The sequence below is a fragment of the Opisthocomus hoazin genome, chromosome 3, assembly GCF_030867145.1.
Source record: "Opisthocomus hoazin isolate bOpiHoa1 chromosome 3, bOpiHoa1.hap1, whole genome shotgun sequence".
Taxonomy (NCBI): domain Eukaryota; kingdom Metazoa; phylum Chordata; class Aves; order Opisthocomiformes; family Opisthocomidae; genus Opisthocomus; species Opisthocomus hoazin.
In genome coordinates, this window is record NC_134416.1 from 21,440,785 (window position 1) to 21,468,220 (window position 27,436).

At 41.7% G+C, this 27,436-nt stretch overlaps 1 protein-coding gene across 2 annotated transcripts; it reads right to left on the bottom strand.

The window, feature by feature from the left end:
* Nucleotides 1-470: 470 nt before the first annotated feature.
* Nucleotides 471-22,283, bottom strand: EBAG9 (estrogen receptor binding site associated antigen 9). 2 transcript variants are annotated; one of them, XM_075415671.1, is made up of 8 exons: nucleotides 22,140-22,283; nucleotides 16,410-16,585; nucleotides 15,411-15,508; nucleotides 11,866-11,944; nucleotides 11,521-11,679; nucleotides 9,522-9,629; nucleotides 7,794-7,885; nucleotides 471-1,006 (listed from the first exon to the last, which is right to left on the bottom strand). In XM_075415671.1, the coding sequence occupies exons 3-8, from the start codon at nucleotides 15,491-15,493 to the stop codon at nucleotides 886-888; spliced, it is 642 nt and encodes a 213-aa protein (XP_075271786.1). In that variant the 5' UTR covers nucleotides 15,494-15,508; nucleotides 16,410-16,585; nucleotides 22,140-22,283; the 3' UTR covers nucleotides 471-885. The 2 variants fall into 2 exon arrangements, with proteins under 2 accessions (XP_075271786.1, XP_075271787.1); XM_075415672.1 differs by lacking the exon at nucleotides 16,410-16,585.
* Between the last annotated feature and the right edge of the window lie 5,153 nt (nucleotides 22,284-27,436).

Consider the following 27,436-nt stretch of genomic DNA (forward strand, 5'->3'; position numbering starts at 1 on the left):
TCACCACACAATCTTTTTTGTTACACTACCTATGCCAGGAGTGTAAGGAGTGAGGAATTTTTCTTCTTCCTAACTACATCACTGCTAGAACTACCCATTTAGCAATACAGGTAAGTGATTCAATCGCTCCCCCATGTTCGCTTCAGCCTTTACAAGAAAGATGCAGCACGCACTACCTGCGTAGTGATGCCACTACTGGAAGCCACTGCAGAGTTGTGAATGGCCATGGTAGCACAGGAAGCTGCAAGGGACAGAGTGACAAGAAATCCACTTCAGTGTTCAGGTGTAACTTGCGCTCCACCATGGCACCATGTACCAGGAGTACATTTAAAGTTGCAGGTCATCCATAACAAGCCATGTTCTTCTGCACAGGTCAACACGATCTCCCACGGAAAACTGTGAGGTATTTACAAATATTTTTTTTATAAACAGCAAAAGCAGGCATTCTTGATTAGGCAGGAAGCAAAGGGTTCTTTAAAACCGTTTAATTACATGTTTCAGGTAAGCACAGACAATACAGTAGATTTCCCACCACCGAATATTGACATTCTTTTCTCTAGGCTTGAGCTGTTCATGAAGAGTGTCTTTCAATCCACATCCTTGCTCAATCACTTTTGCTGCCGAGAAGGGTGCTGGAATAGAACTATTGCAGGAAACATCATTCCATCAAGGCATGAATTTCTGTGGGGTTTTTCTCCTTTAAGAACCACCTGCTGCTAGTCCAAGCTATTTTTGGAGAATCCTGGCTTCCAAGATGACCTGAAGAATGCATTGAAACCAAGCAGTGTGTTGAAGTCCTAGAAATACTGAAATCAATACCGGTATGTATGTTGTAGAGCTGAAATTCTCTTTTTCACTGGCACTGCCATTGATGCCTGGTTTCTGTTAGGACAGTTTTACACCAATTTTGTTTTGTTCCTTTTTCATCAGCCTTTGGGCCTCTTTCTCCATTTTCTTTCGTTGCTGTTCTGCTGCTCTTTTTTCCCTTTCTGCTATCTTCTGTTGTCTGTAATTAAAGAAAACATCAGTTGAGAAATAACAGGAATCCAGTTTTCAGGGCACATGTATCTGAAGTTCCTGTCAATAAATAGGTTATTATTACTTATAAAAACAGAGCTTCACTTTACCGCGATCGGGCTTAGAACAGGCATTCTTTTCTTGTGCTGAAGTCCTTCTTTCAGATTAATCTAGCCTTAGGCAGTAATATTTGTTCAAATATTTTACGATCTAAAAGCCGCTCAATTCTCAAAAAGTCACAGTAAATGAATCAGTGTGAGCGTACGACAGTTAAGGCCTAGAGCTATTTAGGAAAAGAAAAATTAGAAAAAAAAAATCTAATGCTTTGAGTAGCAAGATTACCCATCTTTTCATATTCAGACCAAAAGTTTCATTTGTCTAGAACACTGACTTGTGTCCCCCCTTTCCCTCAGCAGAGGCATCAGTAGTTATCCTCTTTGTAATGAAAGTACTACGCACATTTTCCTCATGATCAGATGAGAGGATAACTTCTAATATTCCCTGTCTCCTGTGTTGTACTCTACTGTTCAGTACACGTATAAACAATAGCCTCTAGGGACAGAAAAGAAATAGTTAAAAAGTCTTCATCTGTGTATCCTTTTAACATTATTTCTTATCACTGCTATAAAACCTCAGACATGGCTATCTGCTAGCTCAAAGATTCTGTCTACAGAAATAGGTTTCCAATTTCAATAAACACATAGCTGACGAGAGCAAAGGAAAAAAACACCACAACAAGCCGCTCATTTTATTCCCCCACTTTGTCTAGAACACATCACTGAGTGGCACAGGGGCAACAAGGACCCATACTCCAAGTGGCACAGTGCAACTCTCTCCTGTCTTGCATAAGTAGTAAGAGACTGGCATAAGGAGGTCACTCCTGCTTTGGAGTCAGTTGATTTTATACGAAAAATCTGCTAAGATGCTTGCAGGAGGACTTTAGAAATAAAAATGAAGCTTCACTCACTTGAAAAAGTGAAATTTAACACAGATTCGGTAAGAATAAAGAATTATTTATTAGAATAAAGAATTCTAATTTAGAGTAGATTTTCTTGTATTCCCCACACCTCTGAATTCACGCAGAAGGGAAGAAGCTACCTACACCCCAGCCAGCGTGTAGAGACAGCAGAGTTCCAAAAAGCCTTACGAGGTCTTAAGCAATGCTGCTATTCGTCTGCAATTCTGAAGTGAGGAGAGTCACAGCAGACAATGTTTCTTCTCCCCCTGATAAACCGCAGGACGCAGAGCTGCTCTGCACAGAGAAGTGCTTTCCATGCCATCTACTGGCTGAGTCATTTTATTGGACTTCAGTTTCGCCCAAATGAGAAGAGACCTTCGCAGCACCGCAGGTAGAGGAACAGAAGTCACAAAAGAATTCAACAAGTAGCTTACCACACAGTGACTGCCTCTCCACTCGTTTTTCACTTGGTCGTTACTCAAAACATTGATCTCTACTCCAAACCTCCTGCATGTTTTGGACATAAAGTTACTACCTTCGAGGCTCAGAAAGGTTTCATTTCTCCATAAAGGAAGAGCCTATGACAAACTGCAGCCATATCTGGCTCACTTTGTCCGGGTTCCAAAGCAAGGAGTTCAGCACAGTCTGGACGGAATGATGCAAGTTGTTTAAACCAGGAAAGGACCCATTCCTGGTGTCACTTGTGCTTTGCATTCCTAACACAAGATACGTCCAAAAAGACCTAAACCTCTCTCCTCAGTTAGCAGAACGCTAATTATAATCACAACACTATTAGCAGATATGCTTCTTCTAGGATGTTTTTATTTACTGTATGCATACTGAAAAACTGTAATAAGAATGGTTTCATAGCATTTGGTCTTTGACCTCACCACAATTAAAATGCACCACCATTTAGCTTACCTGTTCCCACTGGGAAGAAAAACTTCATTGGTATTAGAAAGTCGAAAGGTGCAGATAGGTATCTACAATTTGCAGAACAAGCCAACATCGAACTAACTTCAGTGAACTGAAAATCCAGTTTATCATCCACTACGCTGCTTCATCACTGACTGGAGAATTTCAGTGCATCCCAGCCCAGACCTGCTGGGGGGGGGACGGGGGAGCGGGGCAAGGAGTCAACAGAGTGCAGGAACTTCTCAGGCACTAGTAGCCTACTGCTCAGCACTGTCCGCCAGCATGCTTCGATTCCAGGAAGCATTTGGCTTACTACGCATGCTCCTTGCAACTGTTCAGTATATCCACTGAGTCACCACAGAGGCCACAGGACAGAGTCTTCTCTGCTATTTAGCAGGCCACAGCCCAGTATCGCATGACTGACCAGCTCTCCATTACTACACAAAAATTATTCCAGTCTAAGACACTTCTGAACACTAACCAACCATCAGCCACCTAAGGGAGATCCTTACTTTTTCTGCACATTCATTTCATTCTCACTAAGCACTGCTGGAGTACTGTCAGTATTAACCCTCTGAAGGGTTAGGGGGACTTGGTCTCCCATTTAGTAGTCTGAAATCTTCAGATCATTTTGTAGACAACAGTGCTGTCTTCTAGCACTAAGAAGAAACTCTAGATCATTTCCTTACTACAGTATGTAGGCAGTCTTGCCAAGTGCTATGCTTATGTTAAGTGTTAGATGTTAATTACATCACAGATGTCTACTGCAAGAGAAACTGTAAACCCAGAAGATTATTTCCTATCAATCTTGCTGAAAATTAGCCAGCACTTTCCTCAATTACAGAAAAACATTGTAATTTGATGCATCATGAATAAAACAAAGGTTTTACTTCACACAGCTGGGATACAGCTTAAACAATCATCAGCTGTACAGAGATGGCCATTCATAGTTGGCCAAGTGGTAGTAAAACAGTTACAGTTCTGATCATGTTCTTTCTATTTATCTGAAATATTTGGACACATACACATCTCTTTGACAACAAGTAGTTTGATATCTTTTAGTGTGGCTAGGGAGGAATTCTATAAAAATAAACCATTTGAGCTGAAGCCTTTCAATAGTAAAGATGCCAGGCTGAAATAATTAGAACAGCTTCAGCCAAGTGTCCTGGTTTTGGTTAAAACAGAACCGATTCTCTTTTAGTGAATCTTCCTTACAGCCAAGTTCCCCTAAGTAACTGCATTTTTCTGAAGCTGGCTGCATATTTCACAGTGTCCTCTCCAAAGCTGGTAACACCTGATGTTTATAGTTGTACTGAGCTAACGGTAGGAATGGAAGGCAGAAAAAGGCCCCTGCTTATAATTATTACTATAGCAACCACGGTCACTGACAGATCTCTTAGGTCCTGCATGTGAGATGTCATAAAGAGTCACACTTGCCGGGAAGGGCAGACAGAACAGGTGACCCAATATTGACCAACGCGGTATTCCATGCCATGCACGTCATACTCAGGTTAAAGCTGGGGGATCACGAGGGTCTTGCTCTCTTCGTCCATGGCTGGCTTCTGAAGAGGACCCTGCTCCTTGTCCCGCCTGTGATCCTGATCCAGATCCAGATCCGTGCATTCCTGAGTCCAGTTCCTGTCTACTGCTGAGGCCAGTCCGGGACTTCCTGGTGCTTCCTGGCAGCTGCTGGTGGGACACCAGCACCCAACTCCAAGAAACTCAGTATCAGTCTGTATATTTTGTATTATTTCTCTTATTATTAGTACTGTTAAGTGATACTAGTAAAGCTGTTTTAATATTCAATTTGTAAGTCTCTCTCCCTTTTCCCCCTTTTTCCCTTCCCATGGTGGGGGGCCGGGGTTAACAGAGAGCATCTGCCGCTCCGTTTATTGCTGTCCTGCTCCAAACGGTGACACCAAGTAAGGTAACACTTTGAAAATAGTTTGTGGGAAAACCCCACTGCTATTGCCATGTAAGAAATCTCTCTCACTAAGTGTTCTAGAGCATGAGCCTGACAACTGGCAGACAATATACCTTTGACCAAACTGGGAATATCCACTACCCAAGTTCTACATTCCAGAAATAAGATGGCATACGCACACACCAGATTATTTTTAGTAGCTAATTTGTATAATACAAGTCCCTGCTTCGGAAAATTCGATAACTTCTTTTCATAGTCCTAACAGCAGCCATAATAGAATGTCGTAAGGGTTAAGTAAATTACAACGCGGCCTGTGCAGTTAGCAAAAGTAGTTGTTCCAGTTCTCAGTTCAAAAAAAGCAATTTTTTTCATTGTCTTTCATTTTCTTTGTCTGGTACACCACAGATTAAGTCTCAGTGGATTGCACTTTAGAGATTAAAGATCTTACTGAGCCTACTGATATCCTTCACAGGAAAAGGTACTATCCTTGGAACATAACCAGCCCAAAGGCACATCATTCATATCACAGAGCTTGTACTTCTGTGATACATTAGTGAAAGACAAGGCCTGAAACAGTTTCAGTACTGAAGTAAAAAAAAAAACAAAACAAAAAAAACAAGTACACATAGAGGTCTCTGATCAAATTTACCAAAAAAATTTGCATTACCACCCTATCCTAACATGTTAAGCTGCTGCAGAGCAAGATTTGACAGAATTAGAATTGGTTGAGATTATTATCTATCATTAATGCATCCAAAGTGTGCTGGTGACTTCCCTCTTGTCTCATTCTACTAGTCTAAAAAGTAAATTTTCCCAAATATTACAATAAATAGTTGACCAGAATCCATTTGGTTTGGGTTTTTGTTAAATACTTTTTTTTCCTTTAAAGATTCACAGTTCTGGAATAATTTTTCAGTACATAATGTCCTTATTTCATATCATCATAGGATAATCAGGGGATCAGGCCCAGTCAGCATGGCTTCTTGAAAGGCAGGTCCTGCTTGACCAACCTGATCTCCTTCTACAACCAGCTGACCCACCTAGTGGATGAGGGAAAGGCTATGGACGTCATCTGCCTGGACTTTAGTAAGGCCTTTGACACTGTTCCCCACAGCATCCCCCTGGAGAAAGTGGCTGCCCATGGTTTGGATGAGTGTACTCTTCACTGGATAAAGAACTGGCTGAATGCCCGAGCACAGACAGTGGTGGTGAATGGAGTTAAATCCAGCTGGCGGCCGGTCACAAGTGATGTTCCCCAGGGCTCAGTTTTGGGGCCAGTCTTGTTTAACATCTTTATCAATGTCTGGATGAGGGGATTGAGTGCTCCCTCAGTAAATTTGCAGATGACATCAAGCTGGGTGGAAGTGTTGACCTGCTCAAGGGTAGGAAGGCTCTGCAGAGGGATCTGGACAGGCTGGATTGATAAGCCGAGGCCAACTGTATGAGGTTCAACAAGGCCAAGTGCCGGGTCCTGCACTTGGGTCACAACCACCCCATGCAACATTACAGGCTTGGGGAGGAGTCGCTGGAAAGCTGCCCAGAGGAAAAGGACCTGGGGGTGCTGGTCGACAGTCGGCTGAACATGAGCCAGCGGTGTGCCCAGGTGGCCAAGAAGGCCAACAGCATCCTGGCTTGTATCAGGAATAGTGTGGCCAGCAGGAGTAGGGAGGTGATCATGCCCCTGTACTCGGCACTGGTGAGCCTGCACCTGGAGTACTGTGTTCAGTTTTGGGCCCCTCACTACAAGGAGGACATTGAGGTACTGGAGCGTGTCCAGCAAAGGGCAACAAAGCTGGTGAAGGGTCAGGAGAACAAGTCTTATGAGGAGCGGCTGAGGGAGCTGGGGCTGTTTAGTCTGGAGAAGAGGAGGCTGAGGGGGGACCTTATTGCTCTCTACAACTACCTGAAAGGAGGCTGTAGTGAGGCAGGTGTTGGCCTCTTCTCCCAAGTAACTTGTAACAGGATGAGAGGCAATGGCCCCAAGTTGCACCAGGGGAGGTTTAGATTAGATATTAGGAAAAATTTCTTTACTTGAAAGAGTGGTCAGGCATTGGAACAGGCTGCCCAGGGAGGTGGTTGAGTCCCCAACCCCAGAGGTGTTTAAAAAACCTGTAGATGTGGCACTTCAGGATATGGTTTAGTAGGCATGGTGGTGTTGGGTTGAAGGTTGGACTTGATGATCTTAGAGGTCTTTTCCAACCTATGATTCTATGATCATTATTGTCCCACGGAAGCCACATATTTGTGATTTGGGGAGCAGAATGAGAGCAAGTTAGGAAGGTGGAGCCATCTGAGGCAGGCTGTCTGATGATGTAGCAAGCAATTAAAGTTTGATAAAACCTTGAAATGAAACAGATTCAAATCACTGCATGTGATTAGCTTCAACCCAGTCTGCATCTCTTCACCCTTTGCATTCCTTCCACGTTTTTAAGAGGGAAAAAAAGAACACAAATGGAACAGATGAAGTATTCATGCTAACTTTGCACAAGACACTGATTTTACATTTGAGCCTTATCAGCTAGTTAAGTTAGAAAAGCATAGCTCCTACGGGGATTCTGAGAACACACTTATAACTTCACCCTCTATCCTGAACTATTCTGACTCTACAGCACATGAGTATGACCCTTTTTACAAGGACATTCAGTGGTATTTTAGTTAATCAGGTTGAAACATGTTAAGTGTACATAACAAATTTTTGGGTTTGAGGGGGGCATTGTTTTTTTGGAAGAGGATTAATGTGTTGTTCCAACATCCTAGTGATTCTCCATTTTCCCCCATTATCTCATCTACTAAATCGACTGGATCTAAAATGTATTCTGCCATGTACCAGTTACACAGAGATTAGATGCGTAAAATCATTTTTCTTAAGAATTGTTGAACAATTCTTAGCACTTACCAGAAAGGTGTTACAACAAATAAACTTGTATTTAATTCTTTTACATGTAAGAGTTTACATAGTGTTACACTATTTTCAGTTACCTAAGAACTTCTTCTGCCTGCCAGGCAGCATCTTCCTCTTCTTCCCAGGCATTTGTATTTTCTTGCCAAGTATCCAAGTCTCCCAGTTCAGGCTGAAACAAAAGAAGAGAAGCTCTAAGTATGAGGAAAAATTTGATAAAACACTTTTATTTTTAACCTTGATGCTTCAGACTTCCAGAAATATCTAAGATATGACAAGTACATCTCAGCTTATTGTCAATGTTGAAAATGTTTCCCCTGCTCCAATACTGACATTTTCCAGTTAATTGCTGCAGGGTTTTTTGGATTCTATTGGTCAGTAACAAAGGAGGAAGGAAGGAAGTACTCGAGTGCATTTTTAGGAAGGAGAAGATTAAGTTGAGCAGATGAATTGGGTAGATAGTGTAAAAAGATTTCTGAAGTTGCATGGACAAAACAACATGTACATCCATGTGCTTCTGTGTCCAATATCACCTGAGTGCTGCTTTTACTCACTAGAAGTCTTTTCCTGAATTATTTTCATTATGGACAGCCTAAGGAGTGGAATGACCTTTCTGTGCTGCTTTCTGCCTAGACCCTTTTGTGCACTATGTTAATCAAAGCAGAAGCACTGTTAAATCAGACAAAGAGAGAAAGTGAGCATTTCCCTCTAAACAGACAGGTTATTAAGTAACTACCTTATTTTTTCAAAGGCTGAAGAGAAAAAATTAGGAGACTGATAGAATACAATCCGTACAGAAAAGAAGGGAGAAGGTGAAATTTAAAAATGGATCCAAGACAACAAAGCAAAGGTAGCCCAGAGGCTTAAAAAAAAAAAAAAGTCAGTCTTCTGTTTCATTAGGAACTTACTGCGTAGAATCAAAAAAGAACATATAGTCCGTTGCTTTAGAAGATTTGCAAGTTACAAGTGTTCGGAGGCTCCTACCTTTTTATCACTGATCTGTTAAGTTTCTTGTAGAATAAATAAGTTAAAATTAGTTAAACTACTTCAATGCTTTGAACCAAATATTCAATTTTAAAACAATTTACATAATTCCACAACTATTCCTCTTGCTCCTGATGTGGGGAACTGAAAATTAGTTCGATTTTGCTATAGCTTTAGTTTAATTTTGTTATATAATTTTGCATCTATGTTAAAGAAAGAGTTAAACACTGTTATTCAGTTTAGTTCTGTTCTTTTGTAATCTTGCTAACAAGGACTGTTGTGTCTCAAATGTAGCTAACAAGGACTGCTTGCGAGACAGACGAAGAGAAACAAGGACTGATAACCAGAACTTTGTTGTCTGTAAGAAGCAACTCTCTAGCTGAAACTGTTTCTATGGTTTGGGACTCAGCCAACGCAGACAACTCAGGAATTTTTGAGCCAAAGATGAAAGCACACAGCGAGAAAGACTATGAGCCTTCATCCAGAAGACCCCCACAGATGACCACCAGACGACACTGCGCAAGTGCTAAAGGGGGGTGGAGTATGATAATGAATTCCTAGAAATAATTACAATAGTCCAGCCTACTTAGATAAGCTTTGTAATAAATAGGCGCATGCTTCGTGACTCGGTGTGCAAGTTAGGAGGAGCGATCCCCCTTGCACCCGGCGCCACAATAAACATACCTGCTTTATAACTCTCTGAGTTGTGAAGTTTGATTCCGCACGTCACTCCCCACAATGCAGACCTTAGGCACACTATTCCTTCTCCTACAGAACAGTCATTTAATTGTCAAATACAAGCCCAATACTTAGAGCATACTTACAGACTGGTGAATAAAAGGAGTATCTTGTGTAGCTGCTAATCTGCTAGAGAATGCTGTGTTTCCCTCTGGAATCCCAAAATTTAAAGGCTCTCGTTTTTTAATAACTATCTGAAAATATTTAAAAAAAAAAAGAACAAAAAGTGGTAAGTCAAAAGCACTGCACAGATTTCTTGGTGATCACATAACTGTGCCTGTGAAGGTACAGCTATACAACACCGTACTGTGTCTCAAACCTGCTCAGGTTCTGGAAGACAAATGTACAGCCAGATGAACTGATAAGTGGTAGAAGCAAAGACACAAGAACTCCCTCCTCCCTCCACTATCTTGTTCTTAAGTTACATGGAAACCTATGACTGTACCAAGGCAAAGAAAGGGTGCAAAGAATTACAGATCAAACAGCCACATCTCCTAGTACTCGCATAAGCTACCAATTACATGACATATTCCTTGGAGAAATCCTGCTTCCTTAACAGGTCACTGTAAGATACTACTCTTGAGGATAGTTCTGTCTGCACATCTACATCGCTTTGGAACATGAGCTTTCTTAGCTACTTCAGTGGCTTAGTTGTACAGACAATTTAAGTTTAAACAGTTGAAATGTAGTCCACCATCACATCAACTGGTAAGGCTCTGTACTGATTTGGCTGAAAAACACGCACTAATGCTTCTCCTAAAAGACTTACTAGCAAATTTAACATGGTTGCTAAGATCATGTATCCTTTACTTGCCTTGACCTCAAGATACGAACTTACTCACGTATTTCGTTTAGCCTACTTTAAGTCTCTGCTGCTTCCAAAAGACGTAAATTCACAGTTCCACTGACTGTACAAATGCTACTACCAATGAAAGAAAGGACACAGGACTAGACCATCTTCCTTAGCAATGACAGACTCTGTTATTTGACTGAAGATCCATTTCCAGGCATTGCAGATATGAGCAGTAACACGACTAGGTTCCACCTCAGATCCTGGGGCTCATATTGAGCCCAGATTTGGTGGAAATACAAACGTAAATTCTATTTACGGGAGGTAACAAGGCCAAGTTAGCAGGAATGTTCTTCATGGTGCCTGCAGTCATCCTGAGAGATAGGTTTAAACTAAACCCAGTACACAGTATTCAAACAGCACGGACTCTTCTCAAGTTTCGTTCTGTATCCAAAGCTCAATGTATTAGGCAAAAAAACGTCATTAGATACAAAGCAGAAATTTACCTCTCCCCAGTCCTCCTCTGCCCACCAGATTCTGGGAGATCAAAGTCCTTAGAAGAATTTAGTCCACAGAATACTGCAGAACCTGAATATACAGAAAACTGACCCCAGTATCATCTCCAGTTCATAAGACCACAGGAATATCCAGGTTGGAAGGGGCCTCAAGATGGTCTGTAACCCAGTCTCCTCCTCAAAGCACTGCCAGCTCTGAGGCTGATGAAGGTACTCGGGGCTTATCCTCTTGGGTCTTGAAAAATTCCAGAGATGGAACCTGCACAACCTCTCTGGGAACCTGTTCCAGTACTTGACTGCCTTCGTTGTGAAAAAGGTTTTCCAATTGACTCAAAGTCCTATAAGTATCCAGCTGGAAGATTTCCACATAGAAACAAAACTTCTAATTACCAGAAGTTTAAGTAGCATTTCTTTACGGTGTTGATGCTATTGTGGATATGCCCTTCTGTCTTGTCTCCATAATAATGGACATTTGAAGTGCAAGCTAGTTTGAAATACCAGCGCCCTAATTCCAGCCTCCCCAACATAACTTGGTGAAACAAATAACCATTGTTTTCTGAGACTAAAGATGCAAACGTGAACTAGCATCACATTTGGTAAGATCTCACAAAGTCAGTATCTGTAATTGGACATGTTAAACTAGACATGAGCACCTATTCTCATTTCAACAGGACAGCTTAATTTTACCAGAAGCACCTTCTGCAAGTTGCCAATTTACTTATAGCCTACTCTAAAGCAAGAAAAACCCTCTGTAAGTATAGCTGAAAGTACAATACCTACTTTTTGAGTTTTTCTTATAGTTGGTGCCATATCTTTGAAATAATCAGGTTCCATTTGTTCCAAAGGATTTTGCTGACCAGCCACATTACCATTGCCACCTTCAATCTTCACACTGGTGGGAGCATCTTCATCCCATGAAGACCAGTCTTCTACTTCCGGCTGAAGAGAATTATACAGTACAAGTTGTTATCTGCAAGTAAAAACTTGTCTTCTTTTATCTTACTAAGATATATACTTATTATATAGCATTGTTTTTCCAAAATATACAGCAATCCTGTTGTAGTACTGATACAACAGATAATCACTTAACAGAGTGATTAAGTCATCTACCACTTAAGCAATTACCTGTTTAGGAACAGATGAATAATCCACTGTGGTTGGCAAAGTTATTTGGTCTCCACTTAACTTTCGCCCTCTTCCAGACCTGAAAGAAAAATGTAGGATTCCTCCAAGCTCTGAAAACATGAGCACTAAGTTTAAAAAAAACAAAAAGGAAGTCTGAGAACAGCACTACTGAAAATAGTCATGGCTAAAACATTATGTGCTTAAACTACCTTAGTATTAACTACTGCCAGTAAAAGTCTGCTAAACAAACAAATTTCATCGTGAACTTAAAGCAGCATTCACAAGAATTTCAAAGTGCAATTTACTTTTCAAACTGCAGCAGAAATAGAGAAGCAATTCTAAGTAATATGAAAATGGACAAATCATCTCAGTTATTTGTATACAGTCAGTTAGAATTTTTAGATTGTCAGTGCTTATGAAGCAAACACTATTGATCTGCATTTGTTCCAAGATAACCGTTTCTACTGCAAGCTAAGAAATCTTTCTACTTGTCTTAAACATCAAGCTGTGCTGTTCGATTTGAAGGCCCCTCTAAACCACTTTTTCCTTCAAAGTCTAAACAGAGATAGTACAAAATTATGCAAGTCAACAGCTTCTGTTCAACACATGCTTCTACTTACTTAAAGAATACTGTTTTAATGAAAGCATTTCAGCAACTATATCAAATAATTCTAATTGAAGACAAACACTAATGCATTACAAACAAACCACCTAGATATCTACTTAATGACAAAGTTCATTACTAATGACAATGTGTTCAAAGATCACAATAATAATTAAAATATTCTTAGCTGGCAGTCACTGTATTTTAAAACCTTACAACACATGAGAATAAAATTCAGGTTCACACTCATGTTTTCCTCAAGGAGCATAAGCTCCTATAGCAAGACAGTCACACAATTAACCTTACACAGCTCAGAAAAGTTAAGTTCCATTTTTTACTACTGATAAGAATACAACCAAGGAACTACAATTTGGAGTTCGTATCCATTAGTTTCACTATTATAGAACATTCTACCATCAACTTAGAATAGCTGAATTGCCTGCAATACCACCTCTGCTGTGTGCTGCTGAGTTATTAGACATATTTTTCCTACTTTAAGCCCAACAGATTCTTCCTTAGGAAATATCCAGCGCTATCATCTAATTTTCAAGCTTTATATAACTAACTCTAGCCCCTTTAGAAACTGTTCCTTTAAGTTGAAAAGCAACACAGTTTAGGGGTAAAGGAAGGCGAAAACACTGTTCCCTCAAACACACTGAAGACTTCTGGTTCTGGCTGACCAGATCTAGTCGATGTCTCTAAAGGAAACCCAAGCTTGGAGACATCCTTCTTCAGACCTGTACAACATATGTATCTTTAATACTATTCCAATCCATCGCTTCCACAATTATATATATTTCCCTATTTATATGAACTAGAAGACTTCAGCAAGTGGCTTATAACAAATGTTCACCTAGCCAAAATGATTACACTGACAAGGGTGAAAGTGGAAGGAAACAGCTTCTGTTGTACAACAGAGGAAAGAATATGCTACACAGAGCAGCACTGCAGAAGGCTACGTATCTCCTATTCTTTTTCTACAAAGTGGAAAAGTTGTTTAAAGGAACAGTTGCTTCACAACCATCATTACACAGATATTGATGACTGTTCTGAATGCCAAATGCCCCAAGAATTCTTGGGTTTGTTTCTCCTTACTAATTAGCAGCATCCAGACTTCTCAGCTGGAGAAGATAACTAGCTATTTTAAACAGAACGAAGTTTCACCTCTTTTTATTTACACCTTCTATTCCCTGGAAACAGTGAATTCAGGGAGGCTGATGTTTATCAAAAAAAGTTTTAACTAAAGAGATGACAAGTACTACACATAGGCTTTACACTGACTAGAAGTATGAACGATCTCCACAGGCACTTGTTTAAATTAAAAACTAATATAAACTATATAATCTAAATCAGTACTAGCTCATATCCACTGAATTAAAATGCACATGTAATTAAATCACATTTGCTGGTTACCAGGCATACTCATATGCAGGGGTGCATTACAGGAAAACAAAATTTATCAAGCCATACTTTGCACCTGACAAAGCATAAGAGAGAGGAGGAGAGACATCTCCTGTTTAAGCAGGAGAAACATCTGTAGTTAACAGACCGAACTAATTTGATCCACTGACTTGCTTATGTGAAAGACTTCAGATTTTCACTCTTTCAACTAATTGTTATTCACAGAAGAAAAGATATCCTACTTTTTACTCCCAAGCAGTTCTTCAGCTGTTCACTTCAAGGATTTAGTTCATTCAGAAGTTGAAAAAGGGAGGAAAATACTCTCATTACATCTACTAAACAATTATCTGCTTATAAAAGCATCTTAACACTTAGAGAGATGAACGGTCCACATAATACAGAAGTATCATCAACTCAGTGTTTTGACTTCATTTAAAACTTGAGCTGCAAGTATTCTTAATTTAATTTGGAATTCAAATCACAGAACTAAGGTTGACATCTGTATAGCTGTATGCAGCATTAAAATTTATCTTTTTAAAGCTTCACTAGATCTGTAATGAGTTTACCAACCAGTTGAGAGCTTCCTCTTATTCTTGGAAAAAGTAAAGGTGAACGGGAAATAAACAGCTATTTTTTGTCTACCACATATTCTGCATATGCTTTAACCTCACCGGCAAAGTAGTAGTCATCCTACACAAAAGGAGAACACATTTCTCTAGACTGCTATTTTTTTATGCAAAAAAACCCATTCTGCAAGAGTGGCAAGAAGCAACAGTAATTCAGATGACAGCACAGTGCCGAGAAGATCTATCTCAGGTACTCTGCTACAGTACTACTGAACTCTGCTATCATATAATCGTAACTCTTGAGGGTTTTCTGAATGCTTCTAGGTACTACACTGCTGCGTTCATGGGTCTATGACTCAAAAGCACACTAACTATGACTTATAAGAGTAAGCAAAAATAAGTCATGTTTGTTAAAAAAAAAAAAAAAAAAAGCAATTCTCTTGACCTTTAATCACTGTCCTCCAAACTTCTGAAAGAATCTTCAATAGGCACAACAATCTGAAGTCTCAGGCAACTGCTTCCTTACAAAGTAGGATGAGAATCACTTACATTATAATGAAAGCCTGCTGACTAGGTGCATGCTGTCATTAACTGAACCTATTAAAAAAACCAAAATGTCACTTGCCAAGTACTTCCAGAAAACACAGAGAACAAATTTTTTTCAAGTTTGACACAGGATAGTTTTAAATGGTAGTTTTAAAACCCTGTCAGAGCTGTTCAGAAAACACTTCTCATTAGAGATATCTTACCACAAAGTACACTCACAACTGCACTACACAGACTTTTGAACTCTGAAGGAACACGCAGATTAAAGAATGATTTTTTTTTTGTAAGTTTTTATCTGTCTTGATTGTTTTGCAGTTAGTGAAATCAGAACTGCGAAAAGTTGTGGGTGAGTGCTGGGAGAAGGAAAGAAGTGCAAGAATATGTAATTAAAAAAGAACAGGTAACCAAATTAAATAAGACAAGTTTACCTGCATATTAACTTTTTAATGAAAGAAAGCACTGCTGCCAGGCAAGTACAGATTTTAAAGAGTCGAAACTGTGTTATAGCCATGGTGAGAAACCCTTCCTGCAAAATAAAAAAAGTTAGATTTAGAGGATTATACATAATTATGTAGTTCTTAAAGTCAATTTCCTTAGTTGCTGATAAGCAAGGAGCATTCTATGAAATTCTCTTAATGCAAGAAAAGAGAGGGAATACCTGGAGCAAAGACGCTACCTGCCTACTATCAGGACATTTCACTGATGTAAATAATAAGCGTACCTAATGCACATGGCCTTTAAAGAAACAGCACATGATCACAGGTAAAGTCACAGTTACTTTTACACGGGAAGTGCAGGCAATCAATTGCAGTGACTTTACTGCTGATCTGTTTTAGACACTAACAATGGCACTGACCACCAGCAATGCAAAGAGAACAGAATAATCATCAGTAAGCAGTTCACACTTGCTTGAGCAAGTCTTGCATATACAAATTATAAATTTAGTCATTCAGTCAAAACCCAAAATTGGTCGTTTAAATTTAGTTTCCATTTTGATGAAAATGTATGATGAGAACAAACATTGTTTATTTTAGAACTAGTGTCACTGAAACATCATGAGTGAAGAAAGGTTCTGATCATCCTGCGGGCACTATAGCACAAGATAACCCCTAGATCAATATTCCTATGCCAGACTGGACAACACTAGCAAAGCCAGCCCAGAAAAAAAAACAATCTTTGGCTGAAGCCACTTCTGTTGGCAGCTATTTTTCAGTGTCAATCTAGGGAATTTATACTTTGTATACCACACTATTCCAACAGATCCCTTAAATAGGTACAGACTGAGTCAAAATAATCTGCTGTAATTCACGGATCCCTCTCCTACAGGTGAGCATTTCAGAGTAAAGAGGAGGTTAGGCTTCATAAACAGCTTTTCATTATACGCATCTACACTTGTAACAACATTTTCTGTTGTAAGATTAACATACCTCCTGGTGAGAAGAGAAGGCAGCCCTGTGACATTCTCCTCAGGCCATGAGTATTCCATGGAAGGACAGCTTGATTTCAAACATGCTATGGCATTTAAATCACTTTTTACAGTCCAGGCTTTAAGTTAGGAAGACTCAGGAAGGTGGATCATTAGGTAGGCTGCTCCAATACTGCCCTGAGGATTTTATTAAAAAGTACATAATGGGATTTGTGAGCTTCATGGAGCTTAGGTTTATTTTTTATTGGTGCTCATTTGCTAGATAATGTAACTAGCATTAAACACTGCAGTAATATAGTACTGGAAATATGCTTCACATACAGTCCAGATAAGGAATTTCTGCTACTGAAAAATCATACAGGGTGGCTATTAAACAAACAGGCCCTTATACTGTAAAATGGAAGGCTTAAGTCAGTAAGTAACAGCCAAATCACAGACCGCACTACCAAGCTGTAGCTCAGGAGAAAGGCCTCATAGGACACATTTCACCACTACTTCAACACTAGCGTTCTCTTCGTCTCATATCATGGGAGGCTTAAAAATGAAGAGGACCTTATACAAGAGTTGGTATTAAATAAGCTTTTCATCTAAGCTAAGTGGGTATAGGGAAAAGTCAAACTTCGGACAAAGAAGCAAGAACAGCAGACACCATCCAACACATTAAGCTTTTAGTTTTAAAGACAGGACTATCATTTCATGTTGTGCTTAAGTACTTCCTTACCTTCTGGAACAAACAATTTTGTCAATATCTAGGTGACAAGAGAATGCATCAGTCAAAAACGTGAAGGATTCAGAAACAGCGGAAGCTAGTGAAAAAACAGTGGATGGCAACCAGATGGACAGTTCTCTGTTCTAAAGGCAGAAATTATTGCAAACTAATGCTGAATTGGTGAAAGAAATTGTTACTTTTAAGATGCAGCTAGAAGCCATCTACCTGGGATCTGAGGTATGAAGAGCAGGTGACCTGCTGAAAGGCAAATAAAGGTATGTCTTTTCTGAAAGGAAGCTTGTTTAGAAGCTCACTCCACTCTTCTCTACCAAAATTCACTCCTGTATCAGCTTGGGGGGCAGGAGGGAACGACTAGAAAAGTACTCAGTGTTAGAAAGAATAAAGCCATCTTGCTCACTGTTCAGCCTACCTAACTGCCACACTGGACAGCCAAGAGAGATCCTAAATTAGGAAACAAGCTATTGTTTGAAAAGGTTGTTTTAGGAAGCAACCACTACTCAAAAACCTCCGCAGACTCAATATTAGTTGTGCCTAAGTTCAAAGGACTGGGAAGTTTACTACCTAAGTGCAAAACTAAAACCAAAACAATTTTCACATGTGTCAGTTACATATATATGTATGCATGTGTACATACTATATATAAATAACACCTCAGATTTTCAGCTCATCTCAGTTTTTTAATGTATTGACTTCTCTATATCAAGTTAAACACTAAAAAAAATGAATCCACAAGAAGCCTGGCTTGCATGCTTGTGAAGTCCACTGCTGACAAGAGTTAGCCACCAGATGTTAATGCATTTTTCCCAAGTTATTCCTATATATGAGTGACTACATTTCCAACATCATCAGCATGCCTTTTGGCAGAGTTCAATAGCTATTGTCATTCCCCATAATAATCAGATAACTTGTCCCTCTCCACCTTCTATGTGTCACGCAAAAATTTCAGAGTTATGACGAGACACACACACAACCACAGAACACATTTGTGTTAGAGCTGCATTTCACTTCAGCTGTAGCAGTGCTAGGCCCACTGTTTTGCCTGCCTCTTCTCTGAACTTTGATTGTAGTCTTCCCAGCTAAGCTAAGCTCTGTGTACTACAAAATTGCCAGATGCACAACCAGAGTTTCGGCAACAAGATGCTATCAGCTAGCCACAGCAACATCAGCAATCCTCCACCTTTAAACAGTACTTTCATGGGTGTATCTGTTTTTTATACTGCTAATGAAGACATGAAGCAGTATATATGCGTTAATTTTAGCAATATGCTACAGGCTGTTTAAATTCGAATCTTGAAACAATTATTGGCTCAAGATTAGGACAAGTTAAGCATTCTCCCCAGTGTCTGAAATCACATTTGAAACCTTTGCATTGTTGCTCTACGGACAGCACTAGCCAAAAAGAAAAGTTAAAGGTAAGCTAAAGGTTTTGAGTTTTGTTTGGTGCCTTTTGGGTGGGGTTTTTTGTGTTTAGGCTTTTTGTTTGTTTTGGTTTGTTGGTTTTTTAAAAAAAGAGTTTATTAATTAATTTTCCTCAAGGGGAAATAACTTTTTATTCTGAAGCAGTTGTATGAATACAAATGTACGCAGAACCTTAAGACTTCCCAAGTTCACTGCAAACTTAACAAGTTTAGTGTAATGGTATAAGGTGAATTAAGTGAAACAAAGCATTAATTCTTTTCTTGTTGTCCATCTTTCTCAAACACTGGAAAGAAGCACAGCCATGTATCTTCCTTATCTCATGAATGGGAACAAATACTGAACAGTGTAATGCTCAGGGGGCCACCACCTTCTTTCTTTCTTTTCTTCTCTTCAGCCTTTCCCTGATAATCAATCCCAAAAGGAACCACAATTGTATCAGCAGCCGACTATGATACAGGATGGCACAGAGACATAATACAAAGTGGTAGTGCTCCAGCAAAAATCCTAGAACATTTTTTAACAGATGGAGGCAGAGGTGAAACACTAGACTAGAATTCAGAAAATCTGAGAGAGTTGCCTGTCAGCCTGATACACACTTGTGTATATCATGCCTCACCTTCCCATTTGTAAAATGGGACAGAGCCTTCCTTCTCCCATTACTGAGATTGCTTCCAATGTATCACATTTATCAGACTTACTGTCAAGTGTACTTTTAAGTACCATTAAAACAGACATAAATAAGCAAATAAATCAGGACATTAATCCTAATTAATTTAATTCTAGCAGCCAATGCAACAATTTTGTAACACACCAAATTTAGATGGAGTTTGACTTGTGTAGCTCATACATACTTGTGTAGCTCTGTTCGTAAAAAGTCACAGCAGTTGCTCACACAGAAGATGAGCACAGAAAGGATTAAAGCATGGCAGCAGTAAGATGTTAAACACATTAGAGCCAAGTCAGGAGGATGAGGCATCTAATCCCCAAACACATTTTATGGATCCATAAAGGACATATAGTGAAGAGATGGAAAGTTCAGAATTTAACTGAAATATTCCTACATCGCTTTCGGCTTGCAGCAGTAGTGTCATTAGAACTCCTGGCACCTCTGACTTCACTGACACCAGCCAGCAAACCGTTCGCACCACACACAGCCCACCTGAGTTAGTCAGCTATGGCGCAATAAGCAAGACTCTCACTGGCCATTATGGTACAATGAACACAGTCATCCAGAGAAGCACTTCCTCTTTCATACCTAACTGCACACACAAACACCACTTAAACAGTATTTCAAGAGACAGAGCTAATTCTAAAATAAAGTCACTTTGTGGCACTAGAATTGCTTTAAAGACTTATTTTCCCCTAGTGAACTCACCTCCTACTCTCAGCGAAAAATATGTCAAAACACTCATATTATAGAGCACCTATCCTGCTCTCCTCTGTTCCTCCGCAACGCTGACTGATTTGTACTGTGCAGTGTTCTTAAAATATCACCATTTTCTAAATGAAATTTCTGCCTTGACTAACCAGTGCTTTGTGAATTGATTACCTTTTCCTGCACATCAGCTCATCTGTGACGCTAGAATGCACACATTAAGCTATCTTGGAAACAGTGACTTTAACTTATATTGAACACAGCTACGTAAATAGCCAAAGGATGGTATCTAAACCAAGACTAAAAATAACTTGTCTGAAACTGAAAGGCTCCCCGCCAACCACATATTTACATGAGTAGCCACAAAAAAGCCTCATCCTCCTAAAGCAAAATAAAATTTCCCAGTACAAAAGACTAACATGACTCGGAGTGCTGTGTCTACATCAAAACTCCACAAAAGTAACACTGAACCAGCATGTTTTCACAAGAACAGCTGATAAAAAACCTGGCAAGTACCATATGATTAGTCCAAAATTTCAGTGGCAAGGACAGGATTTCTTAAAAGTCCATTTTGTACAAAATTTTACAAAAGTAAAGTGGCCACATCAATCTGAAGATGCCTAAGCATGCTTACAGAGAGATGGAATCTTATGAAGATTGGTAAATAGAAATAAAAACCCCTTTATTTTCAAGCACACAAACCCTCTTCCTAATCACGTACACTGCAAGATGTACAAAGACAATCTGTGTTTTAAAAAAAAGGCAACGTAATGATTCAGGAACAGCATTCTGTCAGGTACTGAAAGACACAACCAGCATCTCTTGCATTTAAAAGAGAGCAACCATGACTCTACAGCCTAATGAGGAGGTTCCACTGGTTGATTCTGTGTTTGGGTTTTGTTCCTTTGGGTTTTTTAATTAACTACTTTCTACATAAACATAGTATTGGGAACACCGAGGGAGGAGGAAAAAGTCTACCATGTCAATGTCTTTATCATTGATTTTGATAAATGGTTAGATTAAATGGCAGCATGACTGAACCTGGAAACCATGCTACTGTGGCATTAGAGTGAGGAGCACAATCCAAAGGGAAGATTAGGAGGCATCTCCTCTATCTAACTACAGCTAGATGGTTGGGGGATGTCCGTAATAGGCACGGTAGTTTCAACACTAATGCTCCAACTTTCAGTGCAAGCATCCTAACTAGGCAGTTGTGAGGCAGCTGGAAGAAGAGACCATTCTGCCTGCGATTTATGCGAGTGAGCTAAGTCATCCAAAGTGCTCACATCCAGGAAGAGATTTCAAGACTTATCAAGTTATCTGTATCTACAGGGAAAGTCAGAGATGACACCCTCATTGCTACTATGACAAAATCATCTGGCAACATCTGCTGTCCCAACAAGCACCAGCTATTTACAGTCAAGACACACTGCCAGACATGCTGTGCAAGATGGCTTAAAGAAATCTCTCGAGGACATGTCTGTATTTCCAGAGTATTCAGAAGCACTATACAGCAGCAAGCTGCACTACTTTTCATTAGATGTGCAACTGAGGCCCTCAACACTGTGAATTCACAGCCATGAAATCGTGCCCCACCATTCTGCAGACCAGCCCCGGCTCAAGTGTTACTGGAGACAGTGCCAAAGCCAGATGGTAGCACTTCAATTTTCTGTGTCCTGTTACAGACTCTTAAGTCTTTAAAAGTGTACTAAGCAACTTTCACGTTAACTTTTATGCAATTTGTCAGTAGCATTAACAAAGGAAAATTTCAGATCGGCTAACCCCAAGCAGCACAGTCCCACCGAGTTCCTAAAAACAGTCAAAATGCTTAAACCCCGCCTGCTCTGACAGTGCCCCCCCGCCCTCTCCCCTAGGGTGCCAACCCCCTCCCCCACTGCCCAGACGCTGCCCACCTACTCGTCAGTCACCCCACGTTTCGCCCAGGCCCCAGGCGGGGCCCGGACCAGCCGAGCCGGGACACGGGCCGGCCGCGGGCCTGGCGCTCCCGGGCCCGGCCGGGCAGGCCTGCCGCTGGGCGACGGCCGGGGCGCCCCGGGCACGGCGGGGAGCGGGGCGGGGGCGTCACCGCGGGAGAGCCGCGAAGGCCGGTCCGCAGCGGGAAGGTGCCCAGGCCGGGCCCCCCTTCCCAGCCGCGCCGAGGCGGAAGCGGGGACCCAGCAGCGAGGGCAGCGGCCCTCCTCGCTCACCTGGCCCCGAGGAGGGCGGCTCTCCGGGGGGCGCGGAGCGCCAGGGGCCGAGCCGGCTGCCCCTCATTCAAAGCCAGGCGCCCGTCGCTGCGCCGCCATCTCAGCCGCCTGTCACCGGGAGACGGGCCCGCCCCTTCCGGCCGCGCCTCTTCCCCCCGCGCCGCCAGCCACCTCCCGTGCTGGGTCGCCGGGCCAGCGGCGCTGCTGAGGCGGGGGCAGGGCCGGGCAGGGGCGACGAGGCCTCTGTACGGGGACGGCGCTGGGCCCGCAGCACGGGCGCCCTGGGCTGCTGAAGGAGGTTCTGGCCGGGCGCGGCCTCGACTGGCAGCGGGGCTCGGCAGCGTCCTGGTCCGTTCGTCGGGATCGCTGGCCGCCGGGTGCGGCGTGCACCCGGCGTGCTCAGTGGCGGCGGGCGGGCGGGCGGCACCGGGGAGGAGGAGGAGGATGCGAAGTAACGCAAGGCTTTGCAGGGCCCTGTGCGCACCGCCGGCTGCCTTACGTTCAGCGGTCTCTGAGGGAAAGGGAGGCTCTGTCTTCGTCTCGCTGGGAGGCCTGGCCCGCTGCTGGGAATGCACTAGTAAAAAGTCCCCTCGACGCCAAACCGTACCACCCGGCTCCTTCTGCTCTCTTTAAATATCTTCCCTGAAAGGCTTCCTGTTCTGCCAGGACAGCTAACCTGCATTTTTGTGCTTCCTCACAACTACCACATAGAAAATGTTTCAGTAACCTCTAGTTCTGCATCACTTCGTGTTGTGTATCTTCCGCCTAGCTTAGCAAGGCCTGTTGTGACAGGACAAGAAGTAATGGCGTTAAACTAAGGGAGAGTAGATTTAGACTGAATAGAAAGAAGAAATTTTGTACAATGAGGGTGGTGGAACACTGACACAGGTTCCCCTGGAAGGTAATGGAGGCCCCATCACTGGAAACATTCAAGGCCAGGTTGGACGGGGCTCGGAGCAACCTGATCTAGTGGAAGATGTCCCTGCTCACTGTGGGGGGAGTTTGGGCTAGATGACCTCTAAAGGGCCCTTCCAACTCAAAGCATTCTATTGACTGCATGATTCTGTGAACTTAGCTGACCCTGGTAGACTTAAGGGATTCATCTGTCTCAACCACCTGGATACAGCAATAATCATCGAAGTAGAAAAAGAAGCCAAACTCTCTGTAAATGTCCAGTTCACCATGTGACAGTGGCTCTCAGGTTTTGGTAAAGTGATTAGGCAGTCAAATACTCATTTTTCAGTCATATGGGACTGCCATTTAATTGATGTTTAATATTGGTCAGTCATCTTTCTAGGCACTTCTACCAAAAGCCACTGTCCTCATTTCTACTTGTGGACACTGAGTTCACATTTAGTTCTGATATTCTTCAGTCCAGGAAAATGTATTAAAATTGTTCCCTCTCCACTCTTGCAGTTTTTCAATTCTAGAAACTGCAAAAACATTCTTTTGCATGAGAAAGATCAGTTTTAATGTAATATTTTCATGATTCATTGAAGCAGAGTTTGCATGAGATTGCAGGAACTCTACAATGAGATTTTGTTCCATCTCTCTGCGTGATATTCTATTCTGTCAAAGAAGCTGGATGCTGTAATGTTGAATGCAATAACATTTACTTGCCATCTAATCGCAGCACAGCTATTTTACAGTTCTTGTGAAGATTCAGGTACTGCAGAACAGGATCTATAAAAGCCAGTTGCATGTGGAAATATATCAGGAAATACTGAAGCAGAGAGTCCACTTCCTAGAGGAAGCATTCCACCTCTTCAAATTTGTTGGTGATTTGGATGATCTTGCTTTTGAAGATGAAGGGTTTCAGTTCCTTGTTGTGCCTTATTCTGTATTTCCTACTTACCAGTTAGAAGCTGCAGGGCTTCAAAACACTTTCAGACACATCTCCATGTTTTCCTTTACATGAGTAGATTGCCAAAGAAAAAGAATGACACAGGATCTGGCTGGGGGCTGGGGAGATCTGGGATTCAATTCCTGCTGCGACCTATTCTAAACCACTCCCTGGAACTAGAAAGTTATTTTCACTCGCATCCTTCACCAGTAAATGCTAAACTCCTACATTCAGAGAGGAACAGCTTCAGTAGAAGAACTTGACAAGGGGTTAGCGGTAGGGGTAGGAGTGGGAGCCACTATTTCAGTAGTGCAAGGCAAAGGACAACATTAAGTGCTCCTCTGCCATGTGTTGAATAGGTACCCTGGTAACACAGGTCCTTGGCCAGCGTGCAGCCTCTCCTCTTACAGCTGTTTGGTGCATGGAGGGAGGAGTTATTCGCCAGCTCCACTGCAGTGATGAGAGAGGTGCTGACCCAGACATTGCTTGGGGAGAGGTGGGTACCCTGCCCTTGTGGCTGCTGTTTTCGGTACCATTGCTTCAGGCAGTGAGGAGATGGATGCTAGGGGTAGGGCTCTTGTGGGGAGGCACTGGTATCATACAGGGTTCGTTCATTTCCCTCTTACCATGTCCTGACAAGACACTGTAACTCCATATCCCCAACTCTTCATCAGGAAGCAGGTCCCAAAGGGACAAGGAGCCAAGCATGATCTGGCTGGCAGCAAGGCAGGGCCTTGCCAGCCACGACCCGAGCAGGGCAGGCTGGGGGCACCTCAGAGTCCAGCCTGTCAGGCAAGTTCTTGGTGATGAGGCAGATCTGAGGACAAGCCAGGGAGTCTGTCTACTGGTCCAGGGTGAACAGAGTCCACAGCGAATCAGGGCACAGTTGTGGTCGAGCTGAAGGGCGGCACTCCTACAGTGTTGTTCAGGTGGGGACTGACACCCTTATGCCTGCAGGACCTGCATTCAATAAAAGCTACTCAATATATGCAATGCTGGTTTTAATTTTGAGCACTTTCAAAACCATTTGTGTAGCAAAGATTTACGTCTGTCAGTATAGCTTTCTGTCTAAAGCCAAAACTGGAAAATAATCTTCATCTGCATTCACACCTAAAAGCAGAACTGCAAGCATGGCACATGGGGAGAGGTCAGGTTAAGAAGATAACTGGTGACATTTTCTTTGATAATACATTCAATTTTTGGTATTACAGTCTATATACTCAATGGGGAATATGCTACACTGAAAATGAAACATTTCAAAATACGCATATAAACACCCACACTTAATACAAAAACTGCCAGAGTGGCTCATCCACACTGTCCCCCTAAATGCACAACAGACCTGCGTGTGGCTGTTGCATTAATGGAAAAAAAAAAACTGGAAATTGGCAGACCGCTAATGAAGAATAACTGTCTTCATAAAAAAACATAATTATGCAACTTCAAATTTAGGAATAATATAAACATAACTTAATTTCTAAAAGAAATGTTTGCAGGGATAAATACTTCTCTGTTCAAAACCATCATGAACACTTAGCTCTTAAGCTTTTAACTTGGATTCCTTTGGATCAGTTCCCAAAGAGATCTTAAATCTTAGACATTTCATTGCCACAGCGAATTCAGTAATGCTACAGCAAATGTAGTACTGCTACAGTAAACTAATGAAGTTTGTTAGGGAACTAAATTTTCTAAATAATGCTTTTCTTTTCTTTTACAGATACTAAGTGTTTTGGTTTCGGCTGCCGCCGGCAACAAAAGCGCCACGCGGCCACCCCTCCCCCCGCCGGCGTGCGGAGGAGAATGAAAAGAAAGAGGCAGAAACTGGTGGGTCGGGATAAGGGCAGTTTAACAGAACAGCAAACAGAGGGAAACAGGAACAACAATGGTACAAATAAGGAGAAAACACGACAAAAACAGACCCGCTCTCTCGGACCGCACAGGCACAGCACGCTCCCGAGCGCGAGAGAGTTCCCGCCACCCCCAGCCCCCCCCCCCGCCACCGGAACCCAGCGTGACGGCACATGGTATGGAATACCGGGCTCTGTTTGGCCAGGTGGGGTCAGCCCTCACCCCCCGGCTGTGCCCCTTCCTGGAGTCCGGTGAAAATTAACCCTGTCCTGGCCAAACCCAGGACACTAAGGATTAAACAATCATATCATCTGACAATTTCTAAGTTTGCTAGTGTTGCTTCTTTACATCTAAAGCAGTTTCCACCACTTCACGGCTGGTTGTTTCACAGCCACTAGGTAGATGTCATCCTGATACATTCATGTTTCTATTTAATAACGTCATTCTGTACATAAAAGGGATACAGTCTCTCAATACGAATTCTCCTTCCTATGGCATATGTGCTTCATTTACTTGTGTGCTCTCTCACAGTTCAGCTACAAATAGCTTTTTTATCTAAAGGTGCCTTTCCTCAATTACGGTCTTGTTGAATTGTGCAGCAGCTGGAGTTTTACATTTGCAGAAGAGATTTTACCCTTGACAAGGGTTTGATTCTGGTCAAAGTAGAGTTTTTATAGTTTCAACCACAGAAAAACTGCAGGGTTTTAGTATCGAATTCAGAAGTAAATTTCTATATTGCTGCTACAAATTCATATTCTGCTCCTTGAAAGTTCATCATTAACTGTCATGAAACTCTAGATGAGAGGGGGCAGTTCCATCATTACAAGCATTTTCCATTCCTTTGTAGTATTCCTTTCTTTTGTTTCTTATTAAGGAAAAAAGAATTCTATGCACTAAGTTCACGTTATTAGAAGATGGACCCTAGGCATAGTGTTAGCATTTGGAGGTTGCCCAGACAAGTTGTGGATGCTCCCTCCCTGGAAGTGTCCAAGGCCAGGTTGGATGGGGCTTTGAGGAACCTGGTCTAGTGGAAGGTGTCCCTGCTTATGGCAGGGGGCTTGGAATGGGTGATATTTAAGGTCCCTTCTGTCCCAAACTGTTCTATGATATGATTTGAATTCAAATCCTCTAAATACTTGAGTATCTAGCATGTTGCTTTATCAAAGTAGTTATCTACATGGTTATGCTTGTTTGTGCATGTCTGCATGTGTATGATTTCCATTTAGGAAAACAGGAGACAGTGCATGGCGTGGAAAGATAAAGTCATGAAGTTTTGTTAGGGAAAGCATTTAGGAAAACAAAGAACTTTCTTTCTAGTTTGGGTTGGTTTTTTTTTTCTTTTTGAGGAGGGGAGAATCATGAAGCTGTTATTTGTTTCTTCGTACTTCAGCATTTGTTAGAAGAATTTCTTCCTATTGTTAAACTGTGAGTTTCTTTTCTTTTTCATGCCCTTTGCCAGATCTAATCATCTCATTTCAAGAAGAATTGTTCTAAAGTTGGGAAAAGGACTTAGCAGAACAAAAAATCCTTAAATTAATCATGAATCCTCCCTTTTCCCACTTTAAAACAATCCAGTTCAGCAAAAAAAGACCTATGTTCATAGCTC

Bases quoted from the DNA above. Each gene is read 5' to 3' on its own strand.
- EBAG9 (XM_075415672.1), bottom strand. From the start codon at position 15,493: ATGGCTATAACACAGTTTCGACTCTTTAAAATCTGTACTTGCCTGGCA. The intron at 11,680-11,865 runs GTAATTGCTTAA...AATTCTCTTCAG, and splicing joins ATTCATCTGTTCCTAAACAG to CCGGAAGTAGAAGACTGGTC. The intron at 7,886-9,521 runs GTAAGTATGCTC...CTTTTGTTTCAG, and splicing joins CTCCTTTTATTCACCAGTCT to CCTGAACTGGGAGACTTGGA.